General features: G+C 47.2%; 3 protein-coding genes across 4 annotated transcripts in view; all 3 read left to right on the top strand.

Moving 5' to 3' along the window:
• The window catches only part of LOC311357040 (transcription factor 12-like), a gene marked incomplete at its 5' end in the record, with an annotated part of 9,343 nt that extends 4,568 nt beyond the window's left edge, over positions 1–4,775 (top strand). Inside the window, 7 exons of one of the 2 annotated variants that reach the window (XM_084476912.1) lie at positions 3–99; positions 544–617; positions 826–1,005; positions 1,768–1,888; positions 2,454–2,583; positions 3,318–3,547; positions 4,314–4,775. In XM_084476912.1, coding sequence (XP_084333038.1) covers positions 3–99; positions 544–617; positions 826–1,005; positions 1,768–1,888; positions 2,454–2,583; positions 3,318–3,547; positions 4,314–4,456 — 975 coding nt within the window. In that variant the 3' untranslated portion in view covers positions 4,457–4,775. Of the gene's footprint in view, positions 1–2; positions 100–543; positions 618–825; positions 1,006–1,767; positions 1,889–2,453; positions 2,584–3,228; positions 3,548–4,313 lie in introns of those variants that run through there. The other variant, XM_084476913.1, reaches the window with a different exon arrangement.
• Positions 4,776–6,766: 1,991 nt separating this feature from the next.
• LOC311357320 (cingulin-like protein 1) lies at positions 6,767–20,681 on the top strand. Its single transcript, XM_084477223.1, has 19 exons — positions 6,767–6,906; positions 7,744–8,870; positions 8,949–9,043; positions 10,091–10,196; positions 10,278–10,373; positions 10,499–10,647; positions 10,814–10,955; positions 11,661–11,873; positions 11,992–12,198; positions 12,321–12,425; positions 12,776–12,928; positions 13,803–13,973; positions 14,453–14,605; positions 15,938–16,027; positions 17,438–17,521; positions 17,868–17,995; positions 18,263–18,371; positions 19,410–19,561; positions 20,495–20,681. Exons 2-19 carry the CDS (start codon positions 7,797–7,799, stop codon positions 20,568–20,570), a joined length of 3,303 nt encoding a protein of 1,100 aa, XP_084333349.1. The 5' UTR covers positions 6,767–6,906; positions 7,744–7,796; the 3' UTR covers positions 20,571–20,681.
• A 761-nt stretch (positions 20,682–21,442) lies between these two features.
• aqp9a (aquaporin 9a) lies at positions 21,443–26,040 on the top strand. The gene is made up of 6 exons (XM_084477143.1): positions 21,443–21,571; positions 22,316–22,442; positions 23,270–23,407; positions 23,661–23,779; positions 24,607–24,824; positions 25,559–26,040. The coding sequence occupies exons 1-6, from the start codon at positions 21,494–21,496 to the stop codon at positions 25,779–25,781; spliced, it is 903 nt and encodes a 300-aa protein (XP_084333269.1). The 5' UTR covers positions 21,443–21,493; the 3' UTR covers positions 25,782–26,040.
• Positions 26,041–27,459: the final 1,419 nt, after the last annotated feature.

The raw sequence follows: 27,459 nt of genomic DNA on the forward strand, positions 1-27,459 counted from the left end.
AGATATACTCTCCTGACCACACCAGCAGCAGTTTCCCCTCCAGCGCGTCCACGCCCGCCCGCTCCCCCTCCCCCCCGCCGGCCCCCACCGAACCCTCAGGTACGGCCCCCACACCCCCCACTGACCACAACAGACACCACATTCATACGCTTTATTTGTCAAATATTTTATTAAATTGAATTAATGTTTTTGATGTATTGATGTATTTCTTATTGAGTTATTATCCTTCTTATTAACTACAATGACACTACCTCACTACACCTGGACATGGTCTTTTTATTTATTTATTATCATTTATTTATTTTTTATTTCATCACCCATTGCACTGATGTCTTTATTATGTCTTTTACTCTTTTTTATTATGTCTTTTACTCTTTTTTCTGTCCTTGTCCTGTTGCACTATATTTGTTAAACACACACACTGGAACGTTGAGACTAATTCGTACTATGTTCTGCAATGGCAATAAAGAAAGAATCCTTAACCTTATCCTTAACCTTATCCTTATCCTTATCCTTATCCTTTCCCCTTTTCTTCCCATCCAGGCCCCAACATGCGGCCCTGGAACCCAGCTCAGTCCCCGGCCTCCCCCGCCTACGAGTCCTCCCTCATATCAATGGTACGACTGGGTTCCTCTTTCAAAAACACGGCTTCTCATTGGTGTGTCACCGCCACGCCCACAGAGAGTAATACATAGAAAACACTAATTAATGATGGGATGAAGTCTAGCCCTGTGTTCATGTGTGTGTGTCTGTGTGTGGGTGCGTGTGTGTGCATGTGTGTGTGTGCACGTTTGTGCGTGCGTATGTGTGTGTGTGTGTGTCTAGTCTCAGGTGGAGGACCGTCTGGACCGGCTGGATGATGTGATCCACGTGCTGAGGAACCACGCTGTGGGCCCCACGGCCGGGTTGCCCGGCGACCTCCACGGCCTGCTGAGCCACGCCGGCCCCGCCGCCACCACACCGCCGGCCCCTACGCAGCTGGCGCCCGGCCACAATGCCGCCATGGTGAGCCATCATCTCCGCGTCCATGGGCCACAACAGTCAAATGTGGTGGATATCATATCATGGAGAGAGAGTGTGAAGCTGTTCAGGGAGCGTGTGTGTGTGTGTGTGTGTGTGTGTGTGTGCTTGTGCGTGTGTGTGTGCCTGTGTGTATGTGTGTGTGCGTGTGTGTGTGTGTGTGTGTGTGATGAATACAGTGAGTATAAAAGAATCTGCTGTCCAAAGAGAATGCTCTGAAAGCTAATTTCTTCTGAAATCTGTTTAGCATTGGACATTTTTTCCACATATGTTATTTCCACATGTTTTCCAGCCCTGGGCGGGGGGGAGGCACTGGTGGGGGGGGGGGTGAGTGAGTGGGCGTCCCTGAAATAGGAAACGGGACACAATGGGGGAATGCTGTGACCCATTGTCTTTGTGGGGATATTACCACCTCCACCATGGAGTCAGCTGCATTACGGTCAGCGTTTAGGAGACAGGCTTCAGCCCGCTGGGAGGGAGTGGTACACGCAGGAGAACAGGGTCTTTATATTAATCCTTGGCTTGGGTGGAGGCTTCGGTATTCAACTAATTCACTTTTCATTTTTTAAAGAATGAAGTCATTTATTCCTTAAGGCAACGAGCAGTAGTTTGGGTGATTAGTAGTTTACTTTTTTTTTTGTGTTGGCAAGGTTTTAAGGATACTTCCAAAGGTCTGGTGTGTGTCTTCCGAGGCATGGTTTTAATAATCCTTGTTGTTTTATGACACACTAACTGTTGTTTGTGCAGGTGGAGGCGGTCACCATGAACACCAACCATCAGGCGTTCCAAGGCCGGATACAAAATGGCCACCCGTACGCGGCGAGGCAGCGCCTGGCGCTCCAGACCATGCAGGGCTGCGGCGGCAGAGGTGGGTCCTTCACTGGGGCCCGCCCCGGCTCTCCTCCAGAGACAGGGTCCTTTAAAGGCTGATTCTGGCCCCACCTTCACGCAACGCAAGGGGGTTACGGACCCGTTACGTCCTTGCGGACCCTCCTTGCGTCCAACCGCAAGGGCCTGACGTGCGCTTCCCAAAAATTGTAACCTTCCGTCGAGGCGACTCAGCGGCAAGGGCTGTTATTGGTCCGCTCACTAAAAGCCGACGCAGAACCAAAAACAGGTTCACGACTGCATCGAAGCGTCTGCGTGGTCATTGCGTTGTGTGAACGCGGGACCATAATCAGCCCCTCCACACGTCATGGAGGGTCAGCTAGGGGCTAGCTGCTGACCTCCAGGGGGACGGCGGTCATGGAGGGTCAGCTAGGGGCTAGCTGCTGACCTCCAGGGGGACGGCGGTCATGGAGGGTCAGCTAGGGGTTAGCCTCCTGCTCCTCCTGGTCATGGACTCTGTGTCTGTTTTTAGTTTTGGTTCTGAAACAGACCCAGTAAAGTGTACGTTGAAGTGTGTGTGTTAAGTGTGTGTGTTGTGTTGACAGGCAACCAGGAGCTGAAGCTGGAAGGTGTAGACAGGGAGGAGATGATGCACACCAACCACAGCTCAGACAGCCAGCGATCAGACGAGGAGGGCGAACACAAGCTGCACGACGACAACAGCACCCCGGCCAGGTATGCAGAATCAACCTCGACAACAGAAAGCCTAGTAGCACTGAATCAACCTCACTAAAGATCTATTAAAAAAAACACTGTGCACAAAGTAGGCCTTTATGTGTCTATAGCTGCATTGTCATACGGTAGAACTACATTGACTAAATGAACACTGTTAATTAACCACAGAGTTACTAAGTTAGTTCGTTAGTAGTGTTATTTGTTATTATTTGCCAAGTCGCTATTCACAATAAGTGAATAGGTGACACATTTACAAATGGAACACAATAAACCATAAGGACGTCTTACTGTATGGGGCCGCAGTAGCCAGCAGAGGGCAGACACCTCCACAGTATGAAGCAGACCTAGTCCTCCACCGGTAGACTCTCTGTCACTTCAGTGTGGCATCATGAGGCTGCTCTGTTGACTAACTTCATTTAAACTCATAGTTGTAATACGTTCATTGTGTCTACACTTGAGATAAATATTTAGAGTTTTCTTTTGTCACAGACACATATATTGGCAGATGTTATTTTTTTTACCTTGACAAGGTAAAAAAAATAACATCTGCCAATATATGTGTCTGTGATAAAAGAAAACTCTAAATATTTATAATATTAATTTAAATTCAGTCTGACTTCATGACATTGACATTTACTACAACAGCAATAGCTTTTCACGCTCCTTCATTCACCACCACCACCACCACGGTGGTCATCCTCACACCGCTGGCGTTCGTCTCCTTCCCCTCTCAGCCTTCACGAGGACGAGGACCTGAGCCCCGAGCAGAAGGCGGAGCGGGAGCGCGAGCGGCGCATGGCCAACAACGCCCGGGAGCGCCTGCGCGTGCGCGACATCAACGAGGCCTTCAAGGAGCTGGGCCACATGTGCCAGCTGCACCTGAACAGCGAGAAGCCGCAGACCAAGCTGCTGGTGCTGCACCAGGCCGTGGCCGTCATCCTCAGCCTGGAGCAGCAAGTCAGGGGTCAGTGGTCGTCCTACGTCCGGCCTGGTCCGTCTACGGCCAGGAGATGAGGGATGGGGGCTAGATTCAGGAGATAGAGGGGGGCTAGATTCAGGAGATAGAGGGGGGCTAGATTCAGGAGATAGAGGGGGGCTAGATTCAGGAGATAGAGGGGGGCTAGATTCAGGAGATAGAGGGGGGCTAGATTCAGGAGATAGAGGGGGGCTAGATTCAGGAGATAGAGGGGGGCTAGATTCAGGAGATAGAGGGGGGCTAGATTCAGGAGATAGAGGGGGGCTAGATTCAGGAGATAGATGAGATGATAGATGAGGGCTAGATTCAGATCATCCAGGAGGATGTGTTGATAGAGAGGTGAAGTGTTATGTAAAGAGATATGGATGGATGGATAGACGGATTGGTGGTGTGGTAGTTTGGACAGAGAAGTGGATTAATAGATTGAAGTTTGAGAAATGGATGAAAGCTAGAGATACATGGATGGATAGATGGTGGATAGATAGATGGATGGATTGTTTAATCTAAAGATTTGATAGATCTCATCTCATGAAGGCTAATTACATATCCTTTGTATAGCAACTTATTTTGACCGTTTTTGGTCTCAAAAAGGTTTTCACTAGTAAGGTTAACTACTGGTTGGAAAGGTGTTCATTGGACGTCTAGAGAGTGATTTGTTCAAAGTGAGAAGCATCATGTGGATAGCGTTAACAACAAACAGGCCTCTCGTTTCCTCCTCGTGGTTCACACCCTGACTCTCACGTTGCTCCCACAGAGAGGAACCTGAACCCAAAGGCGGCGTGTCTGCGCCGGAGGGAGGAGGAGAAGGCGTCTGCTGGCCTGACGGAGCAGCAGTCCATGCACCTGGCCTTCCACCCCGGCCTGGCCGACACCAGCCACCCCATGGGGCGTCTCTGAGCACTGATCCACTACGCCCCTGCAGCTCCCCTCACTCCTACAGCTCCACTCACTCCTACAGCTCCCCTCACTCCTACTATCACTCCACTCCATGTCTCCCCTCACTCCTACAGCTCCACTCACTCCTACTATCACTCCACTCTATGTCTCCACTCACTCCTACTATCGCTACACTGCGACATGACGTTTCCTCTCACTCCTACAATCACTACACATCTTCATTCCCTCCCAGTCACACACATGCACAGACACACACACACACACACACACACACACACACACACACACACACACACACACACACACACACACACACACACACACACACACACACACACACACACAAATAAATAACAAGCACCCAGGGAATTATAACCAGAACAATATGGCCCCGTTTAAAGAGCCAGTGAACCCAAAACTTTATTTTGTTTTAAATGTGGTAATTTGTAGTATATAATCATCAACATTGTAATCTATTCCATCCAACCACAGGGTGAGTGTGTGGAGGGTGAAGATCTGTCTGAGCAGAGATGTATTTAATGTCTGCGTCTGAGTGAGGGTTAGGTTTCCCGGACCCCTATAGTATAACGCTACGGTGTGTGGCGTATTTCATATATAACATTGCTTATTATAACACTCATAACAGTTACACAACAACGGTACTAAAAAAAGTATCATAAAGTTGGCATAGGTTGTAACCATGGGGATAACACGCCCCTCTCTTTCCTGACTCTCAGCCCAAAACACACTTTTTTTTTTATCACATAGTGTTGAATTACATCTGAATCAGTGGGCTCACTGGCTCTTTAGAGGACATTCAATTGACCTTATAGGTAACTTATGAACCAAACTAGTCTTAAGACATGAGTAGAATTAAGGTATTGTTTTATTTTTCACCAAATGACAGTATCCTAGTTTGGCATTACATTAAGCGTATTTATGATACATCTGTGTGGATACCAATATATAAATGTCTTATTTTGACATTATGATGATGATGATATGGTTATGTCTCTAATATGCAGATTCCCACAGAGCATCCTTAGAGAGTAGCGGTCTGAGTAGAAGTCACTCTTGTGTCTTCTAAAGCAGCTCTGTTCGCATTTGATGCAATTGAACAATCGTCTGGTATAAACAGACTTATAACTTGTGCCTACACGTACTTGTAACAGACAAATGCATTGTAAACTGAAGATGTTTTTGTACATATTTTCTATTTATTGATTATGTTTCCGTTTCGATATCTTAGACAAGAGTAGGGGAAACGGTCGCCCACTTTATGTTACGGATACAAGTTTACAATGTATGAGTATATGTTCAAGCTCAGAGGAGCGGCGCCGCGCTGCGTGCGTAACGGAGTCGCCATCTGTCCGTCGTGCGTGGCTCACGGGAACGCAACACTCCACGTGTGTGTTTGTGGTGTGTGCGAAAATTGCAGGAGTTTGACCATTCTGTGAATGAACCCAGACATCCAAGAATGTTGTGACGTAGAGGCATCGTATATCTTAACAGTGATGTTCTTCATGTGTTCGCTGCAACATTGTGTTATAGATCTAAGCCCGTCTGTACCTAATGATACACTGATGGGTAGGACAGAGCACTTTGCAGTTTTCCCCCATATCGTTTTAAGTGTAATTATTGTTCTTACAATTTAGTCTATGCCCGGATCGGTTGCTATTGCATGTTCGTTTTTCTATTACATTGTTTCCATTTTCTAAGTTATCTAAGTTATCTTTTATACAATCCTTGTGAAAAGATTATGCAGCGGAAAATAGCTGTGTTCAATTTTAACAGTAGCTCAATGTTTTATGTTTATAGCCTACCCTTTAAGCATATCACTTTCCTACTTCATTGAACTGCATTTGTTTCTACTCATCTCATGTTATCTGCTGAGCAAAATAAAAACAGCCAATATGTGTACACTTTTAAGTAGCCCTAGGCATGTGTCAAAATGATGTAGCAATAAACGTCCTTTTCAATATGTCGACTGCTTCATTCACTGGTCATATATTCGGGATAAAAGTAGGCTTCATATTGTAGGAGTTTGGTTGTGATAAGGCACTGGAGGACGAGTAGGTTGGGGCGGAGACCAGAGACTGGGCAGTAGTCAGTCCCAGTCCCACCAGTCCCAGCCCCTCCAGTCTCTCTCAGCCCCTCCAGTCTCTCTCAGCCCCTCCAGTCTCTCTCAGCCCCTCCAGTCTCTCTCAGCCCCTCCAGTCTCTCTCAGCACCTCCTGACCAGAGACTGAGTAGTCAGTCTCCACCACTCCACCACCAGTCTCAGCCCCACCACTAACAGCCCAACCAGTCCCAGCCCCACCTTTCCCAGCCTCACCAGTACCAGCCCCACCGTTTCCCAGCCCCACCAGTACGGGTAGACGCGCCCCAGTCATTACCGCCCTCAGCGCGTCGTAAGGAGGACTGCGCTGTAACTCCGCTCTGTAACTCTTGGTAAGTTTGAGACTTTTATGAATATAACTATTTTGTTTTGTCTAACTTGTGATCGCTATACTCGGAGGTTTTTCTCACATTAAGTTATAACTTGGGTAAATATTCCAAGGGCGAGGCAACCCACAGGATCTGAAGCTTCAGCAGAACCGGATGACAAAGTCCTGAGTGGGCATTATCAATCAGAACTGCTTTTACTGTTTTGCTACTTTATTGGTGGCATTGTTTCAATGAAAATATAGCAATATTTTTTTTCTCATAATATAGAAATGTTTTTATCCTCATAAAACGTTGACTATATCACTTTACGGGATTGGTGCTTTGACAAGCTTCCCGTTCTTTTGACTTGATCATTAACTTAAGGATGGCTAAGGACCGTGCTATTCAGAATAAACGTGTTTTGTTTGCGCAGAAACAAGGTTAGTTGTTAGTTAACAGTGACACACTTGTTAATAAAAAGCGTCCCCATATTGTCACAGTGCATGACGCCACTCAGCGGGGAGTCCACGGCCGCGCATTGTTGTCGTCATGCAGCTTGGGATGCTTTACAATAGCCTGCCCTGTCGTGAGCACACAGAATGGACTGTTTTCATTTCTCTGCCGTGTCAATGTGTTGTTAATACGTATCAAGTTATTCTTTCAGCACAGCTGATGCGTGTAGCTGTGGTGTCAGTTAACTGTCATTCATTGTCCTAAGCTCAGGCGCAGCCCAGTGTTGTGTAAACAGTTACCCTGGCTATTTCACATGATATATGGCCTAACCACCAGACCCACTTTGCTAGTTTCACATTACACGCTCACGGTTGGTTCAAATTAAAATTGGAAATACATGTTTCTCAGCAGTCCTACCACTACTCGAAGTCCTCCTCGTGTCTCAAGTCACTTGAGTTCCGATGGAGCAGCGCAGGATGAACGTTTCCCCGGACGTCAGGGTCCAGAGAGGCTACGTCCAGCCGCACAGCCGCCCCAGGAGCAGCCCGGACAACCTGTTCGGAGTGAGGGTCCAAATCCAGGGGATCAAAGGCCGTCCCTACGTGGTTATGAACAGCAATGACCAGGAGAGCCTCAGGGATTCACCGGCTCCTCACTCAGAGCAGCAGGGCCAGAGGAGGGGAGCGTCTCTGGACCGGTCCTCAGAAGAAGGGCCGGCTAGCCAAGGCCAGGTCACAGACTCAGAGTCCAGGGACTCAGGACGAACCGCAGCCTCCAACGCACTTCATTATCAGCGACACCCAGAGCTACTGCGACCTTACGACCCTGAGCGAAACAACCTCAACCTCCTCATCGCCCCACAGACCGTCGCAGACCCCCGGGCGTGTCCTCCTCACCCGGGTCCCTTTCCTACTCAGACCCCCCAGGCCGTCGCTAACAGAGCCCGGATCCCGCTGCCTGCCGAGGGTCTGGATCCAGACCACGACGAGCATCAGCCCAGCGAACCCGCCCCTCCAGGTAAAGCCGTCCCTGCCAGGTCCCCAAACTCTGTTGAAACAGACACCATCTCCTCGGTGGGCAAGCTGATCGACCGATTCAACAGCACCCAGCAGAAGAGGGGTCGCTTCGGCCCGCGGAGCAGGATCAACCTGGAGGACCAGAGGAGGTCTCGCAGCGTGGACAGCAGGAAGACCTCGGACTCCTCCGCTTCCTCCTCGGCCTCCTCCTCCTTCTCCTCCAGCAGAGCCTCCTCCCTGAAGGGCGCCCGGGCTGGGGCCTTGAACGCAGACGGCGGTTGTCCCCCCGAGGAACCGGGCTCCAGGTTCCTCAGCGGAGGCCCGGGCACACCGGTGACCGGGCGCAGGCAGCAGAGCTCCTCCACCACCCAGCTCTACCAGGAACACCCAGGGAGGGAGTCCTCCCCAACACCTCCCCTGACCGCCAAACCAGTGCTCAACGGACTGGGACGAGTGTCTCCACCCCAGTCCCAGGCACCCTCAAACCACGTGGAGGAAACCCAGGACAGAGATGCACAGGTAAAGAGTTTCACTACATGTAGCAGGAGGATTCCTTGTCCAAAGGCTGTATAAACGTGCTGTTTGGTTCTTAAACAGGTCACTCCTGATCTTCTGAAAGGGCAGAAGGAGGTGTCCGCAGACTCAAATGAAGACACAGCCAAACAGATACTGTACTTCTATCTCAAGGATGGGTGAGTGTTTCAAACGTTGAAGTGTGCTGTGCAGGACACAGTAGACCCAGGGGAATCAAGCTAATACCGTAGCTAGATCTCTACTAGCTCTCTAGCTAGCGCCGCTATGGCCTGGTGCTTCCTGTGTAGACCTACTGGGCCCGGCTGACACTAGCTCTGGTTCAGGAATGTGTTGAACCCAACACCACATTACTTATACACAAGATCACTTTCAAGGGCTCCTCTTGTCCTTTTGCCTTCTTGTCGTCTTCTGATTCCCTCTTCGTAATTACATTCTCAATTACATTCATAATTACATAAAGTAGGAAACAACAGTCACGCCACTTTAATACAATGTTGTGTTGGCCCGCCCGTCACCTCTTGCCCTCCTAGCATTCCTGAAGGGAGATCCTCTGCAATCCCTTCTTAAGGTCCCTTCCTGTTCCCACTGCATATGGAGGAGGTTCTCTCCTGCATGTTCAAGGCATTTGGTCCGGTGTGGGGGAGGGGCTGTCAAACTTCATTTGTGTGTGTGCCTGTGATGCCCTTTGAGGCTGAAGTTGTAGTAAATAAAGTCGACTTGACTTGGAGGTGAGGGACATTTGTTATAAATATGAGGGCTAGCCTCCCTTGGCCGTCCCGATGGTGTTGGGTCCTCACGCTCTCAGATAAGGCCCGGTGGTTACAGCTGTGTGTGCTCAACGCATTGGATTGGAATCCTGACTATGAACACATTTCCACACTCTTGATTATAGATGGGCTTTAGTCTCTAGTCGCTTCATTGAGCAAGAATGTAATAATCTAATGAATTTTCATTCTACTGACTTGATAACAATGGCAGCAATAATAATAATACATGGAAAAATATTTGAAAAAAGGGATAAATGCATTGACTGTTGCACAACAACACGACTCCTTGCTCTGTGCAATACGGTGCAATACGGATCTACTTTCTCTAAGATCCTGTTCACAGTGATCGAAATACGACTACTGCGCAGACTAATGTGATTATGACCAACATTATGACCGGGGGTTAACCCTGGAAGTGTGTTTACGTTGGTGTTTCAGGACGACGGATAACGAGTCCACCACAGAGAAGAAGGTCCACCTGGTGCTGGAGAGGATGAACACACTGAAGTGGAAGACAGCGGAGATAGTGGAGAAGGAGGAGAGGGTAAGCTCTGGGGCCTTCCTCTCCCTCATAGAGAGGGGTGTCAGTGATTCATGCTTCATATGTTGATACTCTCTCCTCTAGGATCATACTACTGGCTCTAAGGATCTGCAGGAGAAACAGACTGTACTGAAATATGAGGTGGACGAGTTGAAGAAACAGCTCAAGGTGGAGATTAAGGTACAGCGGAGTCCGACCGTTACATGAGATCACATCTATGAAAACATGGAGGTTTAACTAATTGTTGTACTCGATCTTTTGGTCTTTGTGAAGTTGGTCATTATTTATTTGTGTATGTTCTGTAGAATGAAAAGCTGTTAGCCAAGGCCTGTGAAAAGGCCAGGAATGATAGAAAGAGCATGGCTGAAATGTTAAACAAGGGTGAGTTTGAGCTGGCAAAGCTCCGCGGTCGACTGGCTGAAGTGGAGACAGACCTTCATTCCACCAAACAGGAGTAAGAGCTTTATGTCATTTTAAAAATAATAGAATAAAAACACATTGTGGTCGTATCTGTCACCAAAACATACTGACGTGTGCAGAATTCAGTGTTTCAGTATTCAATGAACAGCATCAAGCCTTGATCTTAACACACAAGTGTGTGATTTGCCTCGGCGTGTCAGGCTGGCCCAGCTGAAAGCAGAGCGAGACCGCTCCAAGTCGGAGATGAAGGACCTCCAGCACCAACTCTCTGAGATGCACGACGAGTTGGACCAGGCCAAGAACTCAGAGGACAGCAACGCAGACAAGGAAGTGCTTCTAAAAGTGAGGACCATTTGACAAATAGATAGGAAACTTTTAAATCAAGATGAATTTAAGTTAGTGATGGATGGACCAAAAACCATAGTAGTTGTTCTTACCCCTTGCGGTCTGCATTGTGTCTAGTTCAGTTGTTTTTAGAAACTAGGTCATGCAGCACGTGGTATTTCTTGTCCCTTCTCCAATTTTGATTGCATGCTTTGATTGTTCTCAGCCTCCCTTGTTCTCAGTAAGTGGCTGGATAACAGTGTAGTCTGCTAGATGACTGGATGAACATGTCTCAGGTTATAGTCTGCTAGATGACTGGATGAACATGTCTCAGGTTATAGTCTGCTAGATGACTGGATGAACATGTCTCAGGTTATAGTCTGCTAGATGACTGGATGTCCATGTCTCAGGATATAGTCTGCTAGATGACTGATGTGTAGTCTGCTAGATGACTGCTGTGTAGTCTGCTAGATGACTGCTGTGTAGTCTGCTAGATGACTGCTGTGTAGTCTGCTAGATGACTGCTGTGTAGTCTGCTAGATGACTGCTGTGTAGTCTGCTAGATGACTGCTGTGTAGTCTGCTAGATGACTGCTGTGTAGTCTGCTAGATGACTGCTGTGTAGTCTGCTAGATGACTGCTGTGTAGTCTGCTAGATGACTGCTGTGTAGTCTGCTAGATGACTGCTGTGTAGTCTGCTAGATGACTGCTGTCCCTGTCTCAGGACATGGCCCAGCTGCGGGATGGCTTCCAGGAGCTGCTCACGGTGCAGGAGGAGCAGGAGGAGATGCTCCAGCTCAGGGAGGTGGAGCTGGCAGGCCTGAAGGGGGCGCTGAAGGAGGAGGTGGAGAGCCACGAGAGAGGTGTGACCGCTCTGAAGGAAGAACACCTGCAGAAGGTTCAGAAGCTCCTCAGAGCGGTGGATAAGGCCAAAGAGGTGACTGAAGGGCTTCTTTGGCTCCTTGTTCCAACCCGCACATATTAGTTCATTCCATGGAAAAAAACTTTTGTTATAACTGCGGTTGTTATTGCATCGTTTGTGTCTCTCCTGCCAGAGCAATACTCTGCTTGGTCAAGACAAGGCCGAGGCGGAGAGAGACCGGGAAGCGACCCAAGACAAGTTCAGAGCCATGAGCCAAGAGAGGGGGCACCTGAAGGAGCAGGTGAGGCAGCTGGAGGCCAAGGTGGAGGAGCTTCACCACGCCATCAGGGAGGCCAAGGGCCTGGAGAAGCAGCTGGAGCAACGGGCCAACCAGCTGGAGGTAGGTGGACCTGGGGAGGACCGTCGCCATGACGGCATTAAGGGGTCTCCTCTCTGCTCCCATAGGGCGGGTCTGGTCAGGTGGGCTGAGGTGTGCTGTCGTTGTTTTATTGTTGCGCTCAGAAAGAGAAGCAGCAGGTTGAACGCACTCTGATGGAAGTGAGGCAGAAGGAGGATCAGATGTCTCAGTCCAACCAGTCCCTCATCACTCGTCTGGAAGATGTCCAGGTACGGGCTGTTCTCAACAACGGCCTCACATCCTGGTTCACATTAAGGAGTTAGTTAGTTAGTTAGTCGCTGTTAGTCCATTTGTCTATTAGTTAATCATTTAGAAACATTGATGAAAATCATATTTGATAATTGATTGCTTAAGTCATTGACGTCAAAGTACAAATACCAAACATTTGCTGCTTAATCCTTCAGAAATGTGAATGTTTGATTCATTAATTGTTATGAAATGAATGCTTTAGTTTTCTCGGCTCGTGTAATTTGTGATGGATGTTGCTTTTACATTTTAAAGACCTAATGCTTCATCTAAAGTAGCGAGCTGTGAGCTTACCTCGGTGCTGTGTGGGCAGATTGAGCTGACCAAACTGAACCATGAGCACCGAGAGCTGAAGGACAAGCTCAGGGAGGAGAAGAGCCAGGTGCTGGAGCTCTGGAGGACCCGCCAGGAGCTGGAGGAGGAGAGGAAGACCCAGGACCGCACGGTGGAGCAGATGCAGAAGAAGGTGAGCGAGTGGCCGCTCAGTGTGAGCTACCAGTATGTACAACTATGTTTATTTGATGTATCTAAGAATACACTGAAGAGTCTGGATGAAGAATCACATGAAAGTGACAGGAACTTAACCTTCCAACATTACAGTGTGTGTCTGAGTGGGCGAGTACACAGTTCATACGTCTCCTTATGGCACAGGTGTTTGTTGAAAACACCATGTTATGAAAAGATTTGACAAGCACAAATACATAATGATGTACACAAACAAAACAAAAAGGAACGATTACAAGAGTACAAAAAAGTTCTGCAGGTTTCAACAAGTTAAATGTAAGACTTTTCGACCTTTTTAAGAACAGTTTGAATGCGTTTTAAGACCTTTTTTATGTCCATACTGGCAAAAAGTCAATGAATTTTTTCACATGCAACAGGAAAATAGTAACTTGTAGTGACAGCATTATTAGTCAAAAGATCAAAAAGTCATTGCTATTTGCTAGTGTGACTTTAATGGCAGCTTTAATGGTGACTTGGGTTACTTTCTGATGTTTGGCTTTCATTAAACTTCAGAAAGAACAGACCCTTAAGAACACCTGTTCCTCATTACTTTGGTATGACGTTGTTTAGTTACTGTGTGTAATCTCCAGAGCACCTCTACTTTGAAGGTGAAAGTTATGTTGACTTCATAATTCAATACATATCCAAAGACCTATCTAAATCACATTTAAGTAATCGAAGACATTTTAAGGCCTAATATCCTGCTTATTATACACGCCTGTGCATGTTCCAAAGCTCTCTCAGGACTCTCTCGCGTCCTGTTTCCAGCGGAAGGCCCAGTCCTCTATCTCACAACAAACAAATGTTCTCTTGTGCCCGTGGCTGTGGCGGGGCAGATGAGCAGCATCATGGGCGAGTGCGAGGCCTCCACGGAGAAGCTCCAGCAGCAGGTGAACGAGGCGCGGGAGAGGAGCCAGAGGGAGCTCGCCGAGCTGAGGAGACAGCTGGAGGAGAAGGGAGCGGAGCTGGACAAGTCCAGACTCACTGCCAAGAAGCTACAGGAAGAGGTGCGCCCTGCGAATCCCCTGAATCCCCACAGTTCTCCGGGAAGGGGGTTAGCACTGCCGGCAGGAAGTGGGCTAGCACACTTCCTGTAGAATGTACACCAAAGCTCGGGTGGATAGATTAGGTCTGAGCAGAAGAATAGCATGGAAAACTGCCAAAATAGTGGATGAAATAGTATTCCACATGACGTGGGAAGTAGGAAAATATGCAGACTACATTTGAAGATAAGTTATTTGTGCCAAAGTAAAGAATTTAAAGTATTTTTTTGTGTACTGGCTTTCATACCCGTCCACTGAACAGGATTGAAACGTGTTGTGCGTTCTACACACCTCTGAACTGAACGGGATTGAACCGTGTTGTGCGTTCTACACACCTCTGAACTGAACGGGATTGAACCGTGTTGTGCGTTCTGCACACCTCTGAACTGAACGGGATTGAACCGTGTTGTGTGTGTTGTGTGTGTGTTTGTGTTGCGGTCCAGCTGCTCTCTCTGGAGAAGGACATGCAGCAGAGCCGCCGGGAGCACCAGGAGGCCCAGGGGAGGAGCAGGCAGCTGGAGCAGAAGGCAGAGGAGCTGGAGAAGAGAGACCTGGCCACGCTGGACAACCACCAGCAGCAGGTCAAACTCATGGAGGTAGAGGCCGTGGAACACACACGTACATGCACGCCTTCACACACATACAGACAGACAGACAGACAGACAGACAGACAGACAGACATATTCATATTCATGCGCACACAAGGGGTTTGATTCTCTCCCCGAACCAGAGATTTTCCCCCTTAAGTTCCTCAGGCCGGGGAAAATATTTATTATTTTATAATTGTGGTGGGGAGTAAGCAATTGTGTTTGTGTGAAAAAGCATTTTTTTGTGCTAATCTAAATGTTATATGGCTATAGGACTACTTGCGGAGTGATACGAATAATGTGAATCACTCAATTTTCCTTGACAGCGGTCATTATATGCTTAGCAACGGTCATTATTGAAAAATCATTCACCACCAGAAGTCGGGAAGGCCCATGCAAGTGAACGGAGCGTTCCACAGCATTGAGAAGAGCCGTGTAATAAAACATGATAATCTTGAACCTTATAGATCAATCACTGTGATCGATACATAATAAGGTTACAACAAACGCCCCCCCCCCCTGCGTGATTCTGAACGGATTTGTCTGCAATCGCCAAAGTCTGATTGTTAATTCCTCGTGTCAATGATGTTTATATCACGTTAATCGAAGGATACTATTTGAAATGCACGTTCCGGGTATTTGCTGCCTTTGGCACCACATTCATTCTGCAAGGCTTTCGTGAGAGGAAGTGGGCGAATCAGTAAGATCCCGCAAGTAATTCTGAACAGACTTTTGTCATTCAAACAACTCACAGTTTTCTTATAAACAGCCAACTAAGAAAACGTCAGTTTTAAACGGGCCGCGGTGTGTAGACGCCAATGGGACGGCCAGACTCAGTTCATGGGTTCGGGTACGGTCAGGCTTGTTGTGTTTGGCCCGATTCAAGCCCTGGCACACACACGCACACACACACACACACACACACACACACACACACACACACACACACACACACGATAATTAAACCCAACAGAGTGTAAACTTGTGATGTGGACGCAAAGCTTCCTGGAAGTGTTTGTCCCTGCAGTCATGTGTGGTTATCTAAAACAGCCATCGGTGCTGAACGAGCGTCTCACCACCTGTTTGACGGGCTGATAACACAACACAGAGCTGTCATCAATGTTTACTCTGGGTTGAGACTGTGTTTACTGTTAGAAAGTCATCAGACCTGTCTCAGCACAGCTAGGATCACCTTGGGAAACCTACCAAACTATACTATATCATATAGTATAGCTAATAGCACTTCATATGATATAATACAATAGTACGCTATTTTTAAATATGATATTCATATATATTTGTATTCATCATATGCCCCCCCCCCCCCCCCCCCCCCCTTAGAGACGGATCGGCCAATTGGAGGAGGACCTGACTGAGGAGCGGAGCAGCGCAGACCGCCTCATGGACCGAGTGGAGAAGAGCAAGGAACAGGTTCATAGATATATACACTATATACTATATTATATATAATGTATTATATTATATTATATATAATGTATTATATTAGAACAGGTTCATAGATATATACACTATATACTATATTATATATAATGTATTATATTATATTATATATAATGTATTATATTAGAACAGGTTCATAGATATATACACTATATATTGCATTATATATAATGTATTATATTATATTTATATAATGTATTATATTATATTATATATAATGTATTATATTATATTATATATAATGTAATATATTATATTAGAACAGGTCCAGAGATATATACACTATATATTATTATACTATATTATATATTATATATTATATTATATTAGAACAGGTCCATAGATATTATATTACACTATATATTATTATACTATATTATATATTATATATTATATTATTATATTATATTATTTTAGAACAGGTTCATAGATATTATATTACAATATATATTATTATATTATATTATATATTATATATTATATTGTATTATATTATATTAGAACAGGTTCATAGATATAATATTACAATATATATTATTATATAATATAATATAATATAATATATTATTTTGTATTATATTATATATTATATTATGCTTGTATTATATTAACTTCTATTAGAACAGGTTCATAGATATTATATTTAAGCAATAGATCACGACAGGCTGTGGTATGTAACACACTGTAGTGTCCTTCAGAGAGAAGGCTAGAGACGGTAGCTCGGTTCGCCGGCAATTTAGCCTCCTATCGAGTTCACTCACTGTGTGCCTATTGCTTTACAACATTTACACCCTCTCCATCAATCAACATGTTTTTAGGCTTCAGTGAACTATGCTATTGCTTTTATATATAAATAAACAACAGTTCAAGTTAGGCGCAGAGTGATACTGAACTCTGTAAACTGAACGGGCGTCATAGCTGTGTGTATACGCTCATTATACAACAGTTAGGAACCAATCAGATCGCTTGATTTAAGCCACCCGTTTTATAAATATTGCTTTGTTGTTTTGTCTGTACATATAGTTTTGTTGTAGGGAGCATACAATCAGCCCCTAGTCACTTTCAAAGCTGTACTCATAAATGTTCTGAAAACCCCAGCATGTTATAGTGGGAGCGCGAGTTCAAAGAGCTGCTGGTGAGGCAGGATGTCAGGATGTCTGCTGAACAAACAGAGAGACAGGGCTGCTGTTAGAAGCCCTCACTGGGCCCTCCAATCCCCCGTCTGGTGTGGCCCAGCCAGACACAATACCCCTCACCAATATGGGTTCCTTTCGTGTCAAAACCCTCAGATTTAGCCTGATGTGGTTTGTGATTACGGGGCTTACCGGAGTGCTGATGAAACATCGTATTAAACGGCGGCTCTACGTGTTGTCTTAACAGATGGACCAGATGAGAGGAGAAGTCCAGCAGGAGCGGGCTGCCAGGCAGGACCTGGAGTGTGACAAGATGGGCCTGGAGAGACAGGTACGGCCAACCCAGCACTGCCTCAGCGCCGTACGGTTGGGGGTTTGAATCCAGTGGGAAATACTGTGTCCCCATAACAGGTCAGACGTTTACATCCCCACCACAGACACTCATGGCTCATATTGAACTGATTTTATTGTGCTATTTCATTCAAACATAACATGTTTGCCTGAATGCGGCTGTGTTTATACGCGAAAAACAACAACACTTGAGAACTTGACATCACGCCTTCAGCTAGCTGATGAAGCACCCTTTGGTCGCCGATATCAGCCCGTCCCTGACGTACTGAGTGGTGATGGTGAGCCACACCTGCTGGACGTAATGAGATGTGTGTGTCCCCGTCCAGAACAAGGACCTGAAGAGCAGAGTGAGCCACCTGGAGGGGGTCAGGGGGGTCAACCAGCAGGACTCGGTGGTCTCCAGACTCACCGCCCGCATCCAGGACCTGGAGGACCGGCTGCAGGGGGAGAAGAGGTGGGCACACACACGCACACACACACACACACACACACGCACACACACACACACACACACACACGCACACACACACACACACACACACACACACACACACACACACACACACACACACACACACACTTTATGGGACATGCTTGACATAATCCAACTTCTAACATTATCTTGAGTCATACAAGGTAAATATGCAATATTTAATCCCTTTCATGTGTGTGTGTGTACGTGTGTGTGCGTGTGTGTGCGTGTGTGTGTGTGTGTCCTCAGAGACAACAACGCCCTGCAACAAGCAAACCGCAAACTGGAGCGCAAGATGAGGGAGATGAAGATGCAGGTGGACGAAGAGAACGTTTCCCTGCAGAACCAGCGGGACCAGGTGAGGGCCCATGGGCCATGTTAGAGTAGCGTTTAACTACCAACCGTCACCACTGACCACCAGGCCCGGTGGACCTGAAGGTGCATTTAGATGTAGGGGATATTGCTGACGCTTTTATCCAAAGCGACTTACAACTCTTCATTCACACGCTGACGGCGGAGTCGACCACGCAGGGCGACAGCCAGCTCACCAGGAGCAGTGAGGGTGAGGCGTCCTGCTCAGGGACACTGCCGCCCCAGTAGCAGAGTTGTGGTGTTGGCCCCCAGGAGGCTGTGTTGAGGCTGTGGTGAGGCTGTGTTGAGGCTGTGGTGAGGCTGTGTTGAGGCTGTGTTGAGGCTGTGTTGAGGCTGTGTTGAGGCTGTGGTGAGGCTGTGTTGAGGCTGTGTTGAGGCTGTGTTGAGGCTGTGTTGAGGCTGTGTTGAGGCTGTGGTGAGGCTGTGGTGAGGCTGTGGTGAGGCTGTGTTGAGGCTGTGGTGAGGCTGTGTTGAGGCTGTGGTGAGGCTGTGGTGAGGCTGTGGTGAGGCTGTGGTGAGGCTGTGGTGAGGCTGTGTTGAGGCTGTGTTGAGGCTGTGGTGAGGCTGTGGTGAGGCTGTGTTGAGGCTGTGGTGAGGCTGTGTTGAGGCTGTGGTGAGGCTGTGTTGAGGCTGTGGTGAGGCTGTGTTGAGGCTGTGGTGAGGCTGTGGTGAGGCTGTGGTGAGGCTGTGGTGAGGCTGTGTTGAGGCTGTGGTGAGGCTGTGTTGAGGCTGTGGTGAGGCTGTGTTGAGGCTGTGTTGAGGCTGTGGTGAGGCTGTGTTGAGGCTGTGGTGAGGCTGTGGTGAGGCTGTGGTGAGGCTGTGTTGAGGCTGTGGTGAGGCTGTGTTGAGGCTGTGGTGAGGCTGTGTTGAGGCTGTGTTGAGGCTGTGGTGAGGCTGTGTTGAGGCTGTGGTGAGGCTGTGGTGAGGCTGTGCTGAGGCTGTGGTGAGGCTGTGGTGAGGCTGTGGTGAGGCTGTGGTGAGGCTGTGGTGAGGCTGTGGTGACGTAGCGTGACTCCTCCTGCAGCTCACCCAGAGGCTGAAGACGGCCAAAAGGCAGATGGACGAGGCCGAGGAGGAGATCGAGCGGCTGGAGAACGCCAAGAAGAAGCTGCAGAGAGACCTGGACGAGCAGCTGGAGGCCAACGAGCAGCTCCACGGACACCTGGGCACGCTGAGGTGACCCCTAGCACGCACACACACTGAGGTGACCCCTAGCACGCACACACGCTGAGGTGACCCCTAGCACGCACACACACACACTGAGGTGACCCCTAGCACGCACACACACACACACGCTGAGGTGACCCCTAGCACACACACACACTGAGGTGACCCCTAGCACGCACACACACACACGCTGAGGTGACCCACACACACACACACACACTGAGGTGACCCCTAGCACGCACACACACACACACACACACTGAGGTGACCCCTAGCACGCACGCACACACAAACTGAGGTGACCCCTAGCACACACACACACACACACACTGAGGTGACCCCTAGCACACACACACACACACTGAGGTGACCCCTAGCACACACACGCACGCTGAGGTGACCCCTAGCACGCACACACACACACTGAGGTGACCCCTAGCACACACACACACACTGAGGTGACCCCTAGCACACACACACACACTGAGGTGACCCCTAGCACACACACACACACACTGAGGTGACCCCTAGCACGCACACACACACACTGAGGTGACCCCTAGCACACACACACACACACACTGAGGTGACCCCTAGCACACACACACACACACACACTGAGGTGACCCCTAGCACACACACACACACACACACACACTGAGGTGACCCCTAGCACGCACACACACACACACACACACACTGAGGTGACCCCTAGCACGCACACACACTGAGGTGACCCCTAGCACACACACACACACACACTGAGGTGACCCCTAGCACACACACACACACACTGAGGTGACCCCGTGTGGATGCCACATGGCGTGCATGCATGTGTTGTCGGGCCCACTTTACATGAGTTCACAGTTAGCATTAGCACATTAGCACTATGATTAGGGTGCTGTATTATAATCCGATGTTCTTGTTGTTATCTGGGTGCAGGCAGAAGAAGATATCCTCTCAGCTGTCGGTGCTGGACGATGACGGAGACGATCTGGATGACTTGGCGTCTGACTGAGATCTGGACAGACATCCGACCTACTAAGAGACACTTCTAAACCATGATGCATAATAATGTTCCCTTAACTCGTGAGTGACTTTAAAGGTGCCATGACATGCCACCAGGTGTGGTGTGATTAGCCGTTACAAGCCGTTTTGGAAATCAGCCCCTTAAGGTGTGCGTGTCCACCTAGAGGTGTGACGGATAGATGAGCAGCGTTTGCTACAGTCCACTGGGTAGGCTGGTAGACTGATCTATCCAACACACATCTAGGTGGACACACCCACTTTCTGCCCCTTATGATGTCATAAGGGGCAGATTTCCAAAACGGCTTGTGACGGCTAATCACACCACACCTGGTGGCACGTCATGGGACCTTTAACTTTCGGTGGCGGTATCTCCCCAACACTGGCCCCTAGTGGTCGCGTCTTTAACTACGACCTTCGAGTGCAGTACTGACTCTGGTTTGGACCAACAGTGACTCAAGCAGCAGAGCTGTTTGTAGCTATGCTTTTTCTCTCATGAATGTTTTAAATATATACACTAAATTATTATATTAATGTCGGAGGTAAAATGGTACATGTTGCAAATAAAAGTATTAAACTAATACAGTATATCCCATTACATGAGCCATCATGATCGTCCAACTGAACTTTTTTTTGCTTGCAATAATAATGGAAAGGTACCATTTAATTAATTAATTCATTCATATACAATGAATATGCAGTAGATAAAGATACATTTTCCTACTTGTTGGTCGTCATAAATGGATGACCCGGATCAGTTGGGATCAGCGAGGACTGAGTTGGGTTCATGGATCGATCTTCCCTGATGAATGGTTGGAGGGCTTTGGGACGGGGGAGGGGGCCCACACCGTGGAATAACTGGCCGTCCTGACAGCCGCTGACCCAGTGGTGCAGGGAATCACAGCAGGAGACAATATGAGGCGACACTGTGTTCTCAAACATGGGATACTCAAGGAATTCCTGGCAGAGTTCCTGGGGACCTTCGTCTTGGTGGTGAGTACTGGATGCTCCTTCTTCATGCTCACCCTCTTGTTGCTGGCGGACAAGAAATGACTTTATATACCATGGGAAAGAACTTATCTAATGATCTTAAATCACAGTTTCGTATCCCAACTGCTTCAACGAAAACAGAAAACATATTGTCGATAAATATTAAATATGATAAGTTAAGACAAGATACATGTTCTAAATACCAAAAGAAAATGTGGGAGTGACAAGACAGTGAAATGATTCTAAATAACTTAAGTTCAAATTAGTTTAAATGAACATGCAAAGAACAAAACCAAAATACGAAAAAAGTTTGATATATGTAAATAGAAACACATCATGTGTAATGGAAATGAGAGTGGGATGGTGTAGAGAGCATTGGTTCTCAAACGATGGCACGCATACCACCAGTTTTTAGTGGTACGCAGAGGAATCTCCAAAAAAAAAGAAAGTTATATCATTTATTTAAAAAAACGAAATACTAGTACTAATGGAAATACATTAACCATGAGATCATTGAAATGGGGTTTAAAATAAGTAAAAGGAATGAATGTGCCTGCTGCGTAAGCTGTGCATAGCTGAATAGGGCGGCAGGCCTGCGCTACTGTATTATGTTATGTTTTATAACATCGGTCATAATGGTGGTACTCGGGGAGACAAATATGTTTTGAGGTGGTCCGCGGTGTGCAGAGTTTGGATCCAGTGGTGTAGCGAGCCGGATGCAGGCGCTGACCCAGCTGTGTGTTGCAGCTGTTTGGCTGCGGCGCGGCGGCCCAGACGGTCCTGAGCAGGAACACGCTGGGCGAGCCGCTCACCGTGCACATCGGCTTCTCCCTGGGCCTCACCATGGCCTCCTACGTGGCGGGGGGAGTCTCAGGTAAATATGCACACCCATAAACACACAGGAGGTATGTCCATATAGAGACATATCGTGTGGTGACACGTCTAGTTTGGCTGTTGATGAATGATGAGCAGCAGTAATGATAGCTATGAGGATGGTCACTTTTTCTTGAATGGTTTGCAGCCTTTTTAAATAAAACCTATATTGTATAAATGCTCAGTGGTAAGAAGATGAACTTGTGTTTCTGGTTGAGCTATCTGCCGTGGAGGGATCTCGTGTCAGGAGAGCGCTGAGCTCCAGCTCATAGTCACTGAACGACAGAAGGCCATCGATTACAATCTGTTGTGCTGCACGGACATAGCATCAGCTCCATGGAGGTCACACCCCCCTCAGGCACTGCATGTACCGCGATCACCATCGATCGCTGGGCTACTACCATATCCCTGCTGCTGGACGCACTCTCCTCAAAAAGAGAAAACAAGGTTCTCATTTCATCAGCGACGTCAAAGTAATGCAGTCAGATTTACAAACGCACATAGCCCCCCCCCCCGAACAAATAACAAGGCGCCACATTGGTATCCAATGGCGTTCTGCAGTAGAAAGGCAGTGTTGCTTCACTGTGGCCTCAGCTTTGACAATGACTCTATAATGCAGACCCCATTGTTGCTGTTGCTGCTGTGTCGAGTTAAAAGGGTGGGGGGGGGGGGGGGGGGGGGGGGGGGACATCTGTGTCCGACCCGCCCCTCCAGGGATCTGCTCCCCTTCTGGTCCTCCTCTGCTCCTCGTAAAAAAGACATTCAACTACGTGACGGCAGACTGATGGTGAAGGTCCCCCCCCCCTCTCTGCTTCGTTGTGTCCCCAGGGGGTCACGTGAACCCGGCCGTCTCGCTGGCCATGGTGGTCCTCGGCAAACTCAAGTTCTGGAAGTTCCCCATTTACGTCCTCGCACAATTCCTGGGTGCCTTTGCCGGGGCGGCGGCCGTGTTCGGCTTATACTATGGTGATGTTTGTGTCCTGACACGCACGCACGCACACACACACTCAGTTGTTGTCTTCACAGCCTCATCGACCGTTTGCAATGGTAAAAATCAACAATCCCAAATGTGACTCAGATGTGATTCATAAATGATGTACAAAATGCCGCAGTAGAGGACGTAAGGTTCATAGAGTTCATCTGTTCGTCTGTTTAACTACCAGCCCCTGCTATGTGCACACACAGCTGACCTTTTCCTGTCGTGTCGTGATGTTTCCAGACGCATTCATGGACTTCACCAGTGGGATCCTGTCAGTGACGGGCATCAACGCCACAGGTCACATCTTCGCCTCCTACCCTGGACGACACCTGTCAATCCTGGGCGGCATCCTCGATCAGGTGAGCCCAGACGGCCGTAGACCACCTGTTCAGTCTGACTCTGTTTAGTCTGACTCTGTTTAGTCTGACTCTGTTTAGTCTGACTCTGTTTAGTCTGACTCTGTTTAGTCTGACTCTGTTCAGTCTGACTCTGTTTAGTCTGACTCTGTTTAGTCTGACTCTGTTTAGTCTGACTCTGTTTAGTCTGACTCTGTTTCGTCTAACTGTGAGTTTTTAGAAAACGTGTCTAATGCAAATTGATTGTTCTACTTTGTTTGAGAGCACCTCTTACTCTGCTTTGCTGTCAAATGACCCAATTTCCTCGGGATCATTGCCGGGTCAAATCTATATGCATGGCAGAAAGCACTGTTTCAGTTTAGGTGGAGTAATCATCCAGAAATAATATGTATAGTGGAAACTCTGTGTTGTTAATTACAATGAAATCAATTCCTTTTACAAAGCCACTAAAACAAGCCCTAATATGTTGTTCCATGCATCAGTTGTTACCACTAGTGCTCTGCCTAAGTGCACGCAAAATATATGTATATATGAATGTAATATATGTATAAGTAATATATGTAGAATTAACATCTCTGGGATGTAAATTAAGTCACAATTCTGGAAGTTGAACGAGGTCACCAATCCGTACACTAACCCTGACCCTGACCCCTCCAGGTCATCAGGACCTGTGGACCAATCCGTACACTAACCCTGACCCTGACCCCCTCCAGGTCATCAGGACCTGTGGACCAATCCGTACACTAACCCTGACCCTGACCCTGACCCCTCCAGGTCATCAGGACCTGTGGACCAATCCGTACACTAACCCTGACCCTGACCCCCTCCAGGTCATCGGCACCGGGATGCTCGTGGTGTGCATCCTGGCCATCGTGGACGGGGGGAACATCGGAGCCCCCAAGGGTGTGGAGCCGCTGGCCATCGGCCTCATCGTCATGGCCATCTCCGTGTCCATGGGGCTCAACTGTGGCTACCCGGTGAACCCGGCCCGCGACCTGGGCCCACGCCTCTTCACCGCCGTAGCCGGCTGGGGCATGGAGGTCTTCAGGTAGGTCCTGTTCTCCAGGTCTGGGTCAGAGGGATCCTCCCCACAAGGCTGTGGTATCACAGAGCACAGAACTCGGTCTGCAACATGCCAGCACGAACATGAAGCAGTACATGACATTTATTATAATCGTTTAGAATTGAGCCCCGTTTTTAGCGTAAATGATTTAACCTGTCCTTATATGGACGTGTTTATTTAAGACGAGGACGGTTTCACCCGCGATAACCAACCAGACTTTCCTGTTCTATAAAACAACCTTCTTTCTAAAAGCTCAGCGTTCTCAAAGTGAAACCTTGTTCTGCCGTCACTTTAATGACCTCACGTGGATCCTATTAGCACCATTGATCTTTCCGACAACAAAGGAGCCTTGACTCTGCAGCGCCTCCCAGACCCTGGGCGTCACACGAGGTCACGCGCCGCGTCGCGCTCCGTGCCTGGAAGAGACCCAGAGTCAGCGGCCTGCAGGTCTTCACCAACCTGCCAGCCTCTCTCTCTCTGGGTTTAGTCCAACATGAGGCTTCCTGCATTCAGTCGTTGCTTTTATCCAGTGTGAGTTCCAGCTGGTAGACATTAGGGTTTTGAACCTGCATTCCTTCCACCCAAGAAATCAATGTACAGGGAATTAAGATATGGGTTTTAGGAGCAGGTAGGGCGTGAGACCTGCCCACTGACTCCTCCAGAGGAAGGCTCTGGAGGGGAGGAGTCAGACACCCTAACCTCCCCTTGCCTGTCCCCAGCACCGGCAACTACTGGTGGTGGATCCCAGTGGCGGGGCCCATGGTGGGGGGCCTGGTGGGCGCGGCCCTCTACTACCTGCTCATCGAGCTCCACCACTCCCAGCCGCCCCCCCACCCGAGCCCCGAGGAGCCGGAGAAGACCCCGGAGGAGGAGGAGGAGGAGGAGGAGGAGGAGGAAGACGACAGTCTCAAGGACAAATATGAGATGATCGCTATGAGCTAAGAAGTGTTGCTATCATATAACATCATACCATGATAACATCACATGGTGACATTACATTATAACATACCATTAACAATAACCAAGGTGATCACCATGAGTTTGGTTATAACATCACATAATAACTTAATGGTCATGTAATATATATTACAGGACCAAGAACATGACCATGAGCAAACATACATATAAACAAACATAATAACATACCATTATGACATAACATAATAACATTCCATTATAACATAACAATCTAGATGATCCCCATGACCATAATGGTGTGGCTATAACATAACATTGGAACATTAACTTATAACATAACATTAACATAACATTATAACACCACAACATAACATCATTACATACCATTGTAACATAACACCACAACATAACATTATAACGACACAACATCACATTAGAAAAGAACCAAGATGATGGCCATGAGCTACACCATGTGGCTTACATAATATCACATAATAGCATTACTTTGTACCTTAACATAATATTATATCATAACATAAACATAATGTCATGACATAACTGAGATGATCACCATGAGTTGGACAGTCTGGCTATAACATTACACTATAAGAGACCATTATAACATAACATAATAACATCACACCAGTGTGGCTATAGCATAACATGATAACATAGCATTATAACATAACTGAGATGATCGCCATGAGGATATGGCGATATGGCTATGATGATAACATCATACCATTATCACATAACATAATAACATACCATTATAACATCATACCCTGATGACCATGAGCTGAACAGCATGGCTATAACATAACACCATAAGATACCATTAAAACATAACATAATAACATAACATAACTGAGGTGATCACCATGAGCTAGACAGTATGGCTATAACATAACACCATAACATCATAACATACCAGTATAACATAATAATAATATAATAACATAACCCCATAACATCATACCCAAGCTGATCCCCATGAAGTGAACATTGTGGCTATAACCATAACAGTATTTTAACATAACATTATAACATAACAGGGCCTATCTTGCTAACATAACTATGGTCACACACTGCTTTCTTAACATGCTCTCCAGTTCTAAATCTGTTTGAGTTGATTTTGAGTTACTGACGATTGCGCAAACTTTCAACAAGACATTGTGCATAAAATTTCTTTTCAAGACAATAGTCAACAAAAATGTTGGTTCTATTCATACTGCTTTTTGTTTTTCAATTACAGAAAAGTCCTGAATTTATATTATTTTATTATTATTATGTTGTAAATACTGTCTTGTAAATAAGAGTGATATGTGGAATAGCCTGCACTAGAATGCACTAGATTTAAGAGCAGTCGTTTTCTGGAACATGAATGTGGTTCCTATGTTATGCTCATTGTGTTAATGCCTGATATTTAGGACTGTAGTGCTCTATTTACTTGCATGCCCTTTTCTCTGTTATGATTAATCATTTTAAAAAGAATTGGCACAAATAATTCCCTGATGAGTTCTATCTTAAAGAGTCTTGCCTTGATAAAAAAGGGGTTCGCAATTAATTTATCCTTTTAAATGTCATGTCAAATCATGGGCCCCATGGCCTTAACATTACTAAACTAATAAAAACAGTTTGGTATAACATTGCCATCCATGACAGACTGCATCTACTAATGTTGATGTTCATCTTGGTTTGG

Source organism: Micromesistius poutassou (assembly GCF_964030765.1).
Source record: "Micromesistius poutassou genome assembly, chromosome: 13".
NCBI classification, from domain to species: domain Eukaryota; kingdom Metazoa; phylum Chordata; class Actinopteri; order Gadiformes; family Gadidae; genus Micromesistius; species Micromesistius poutassou.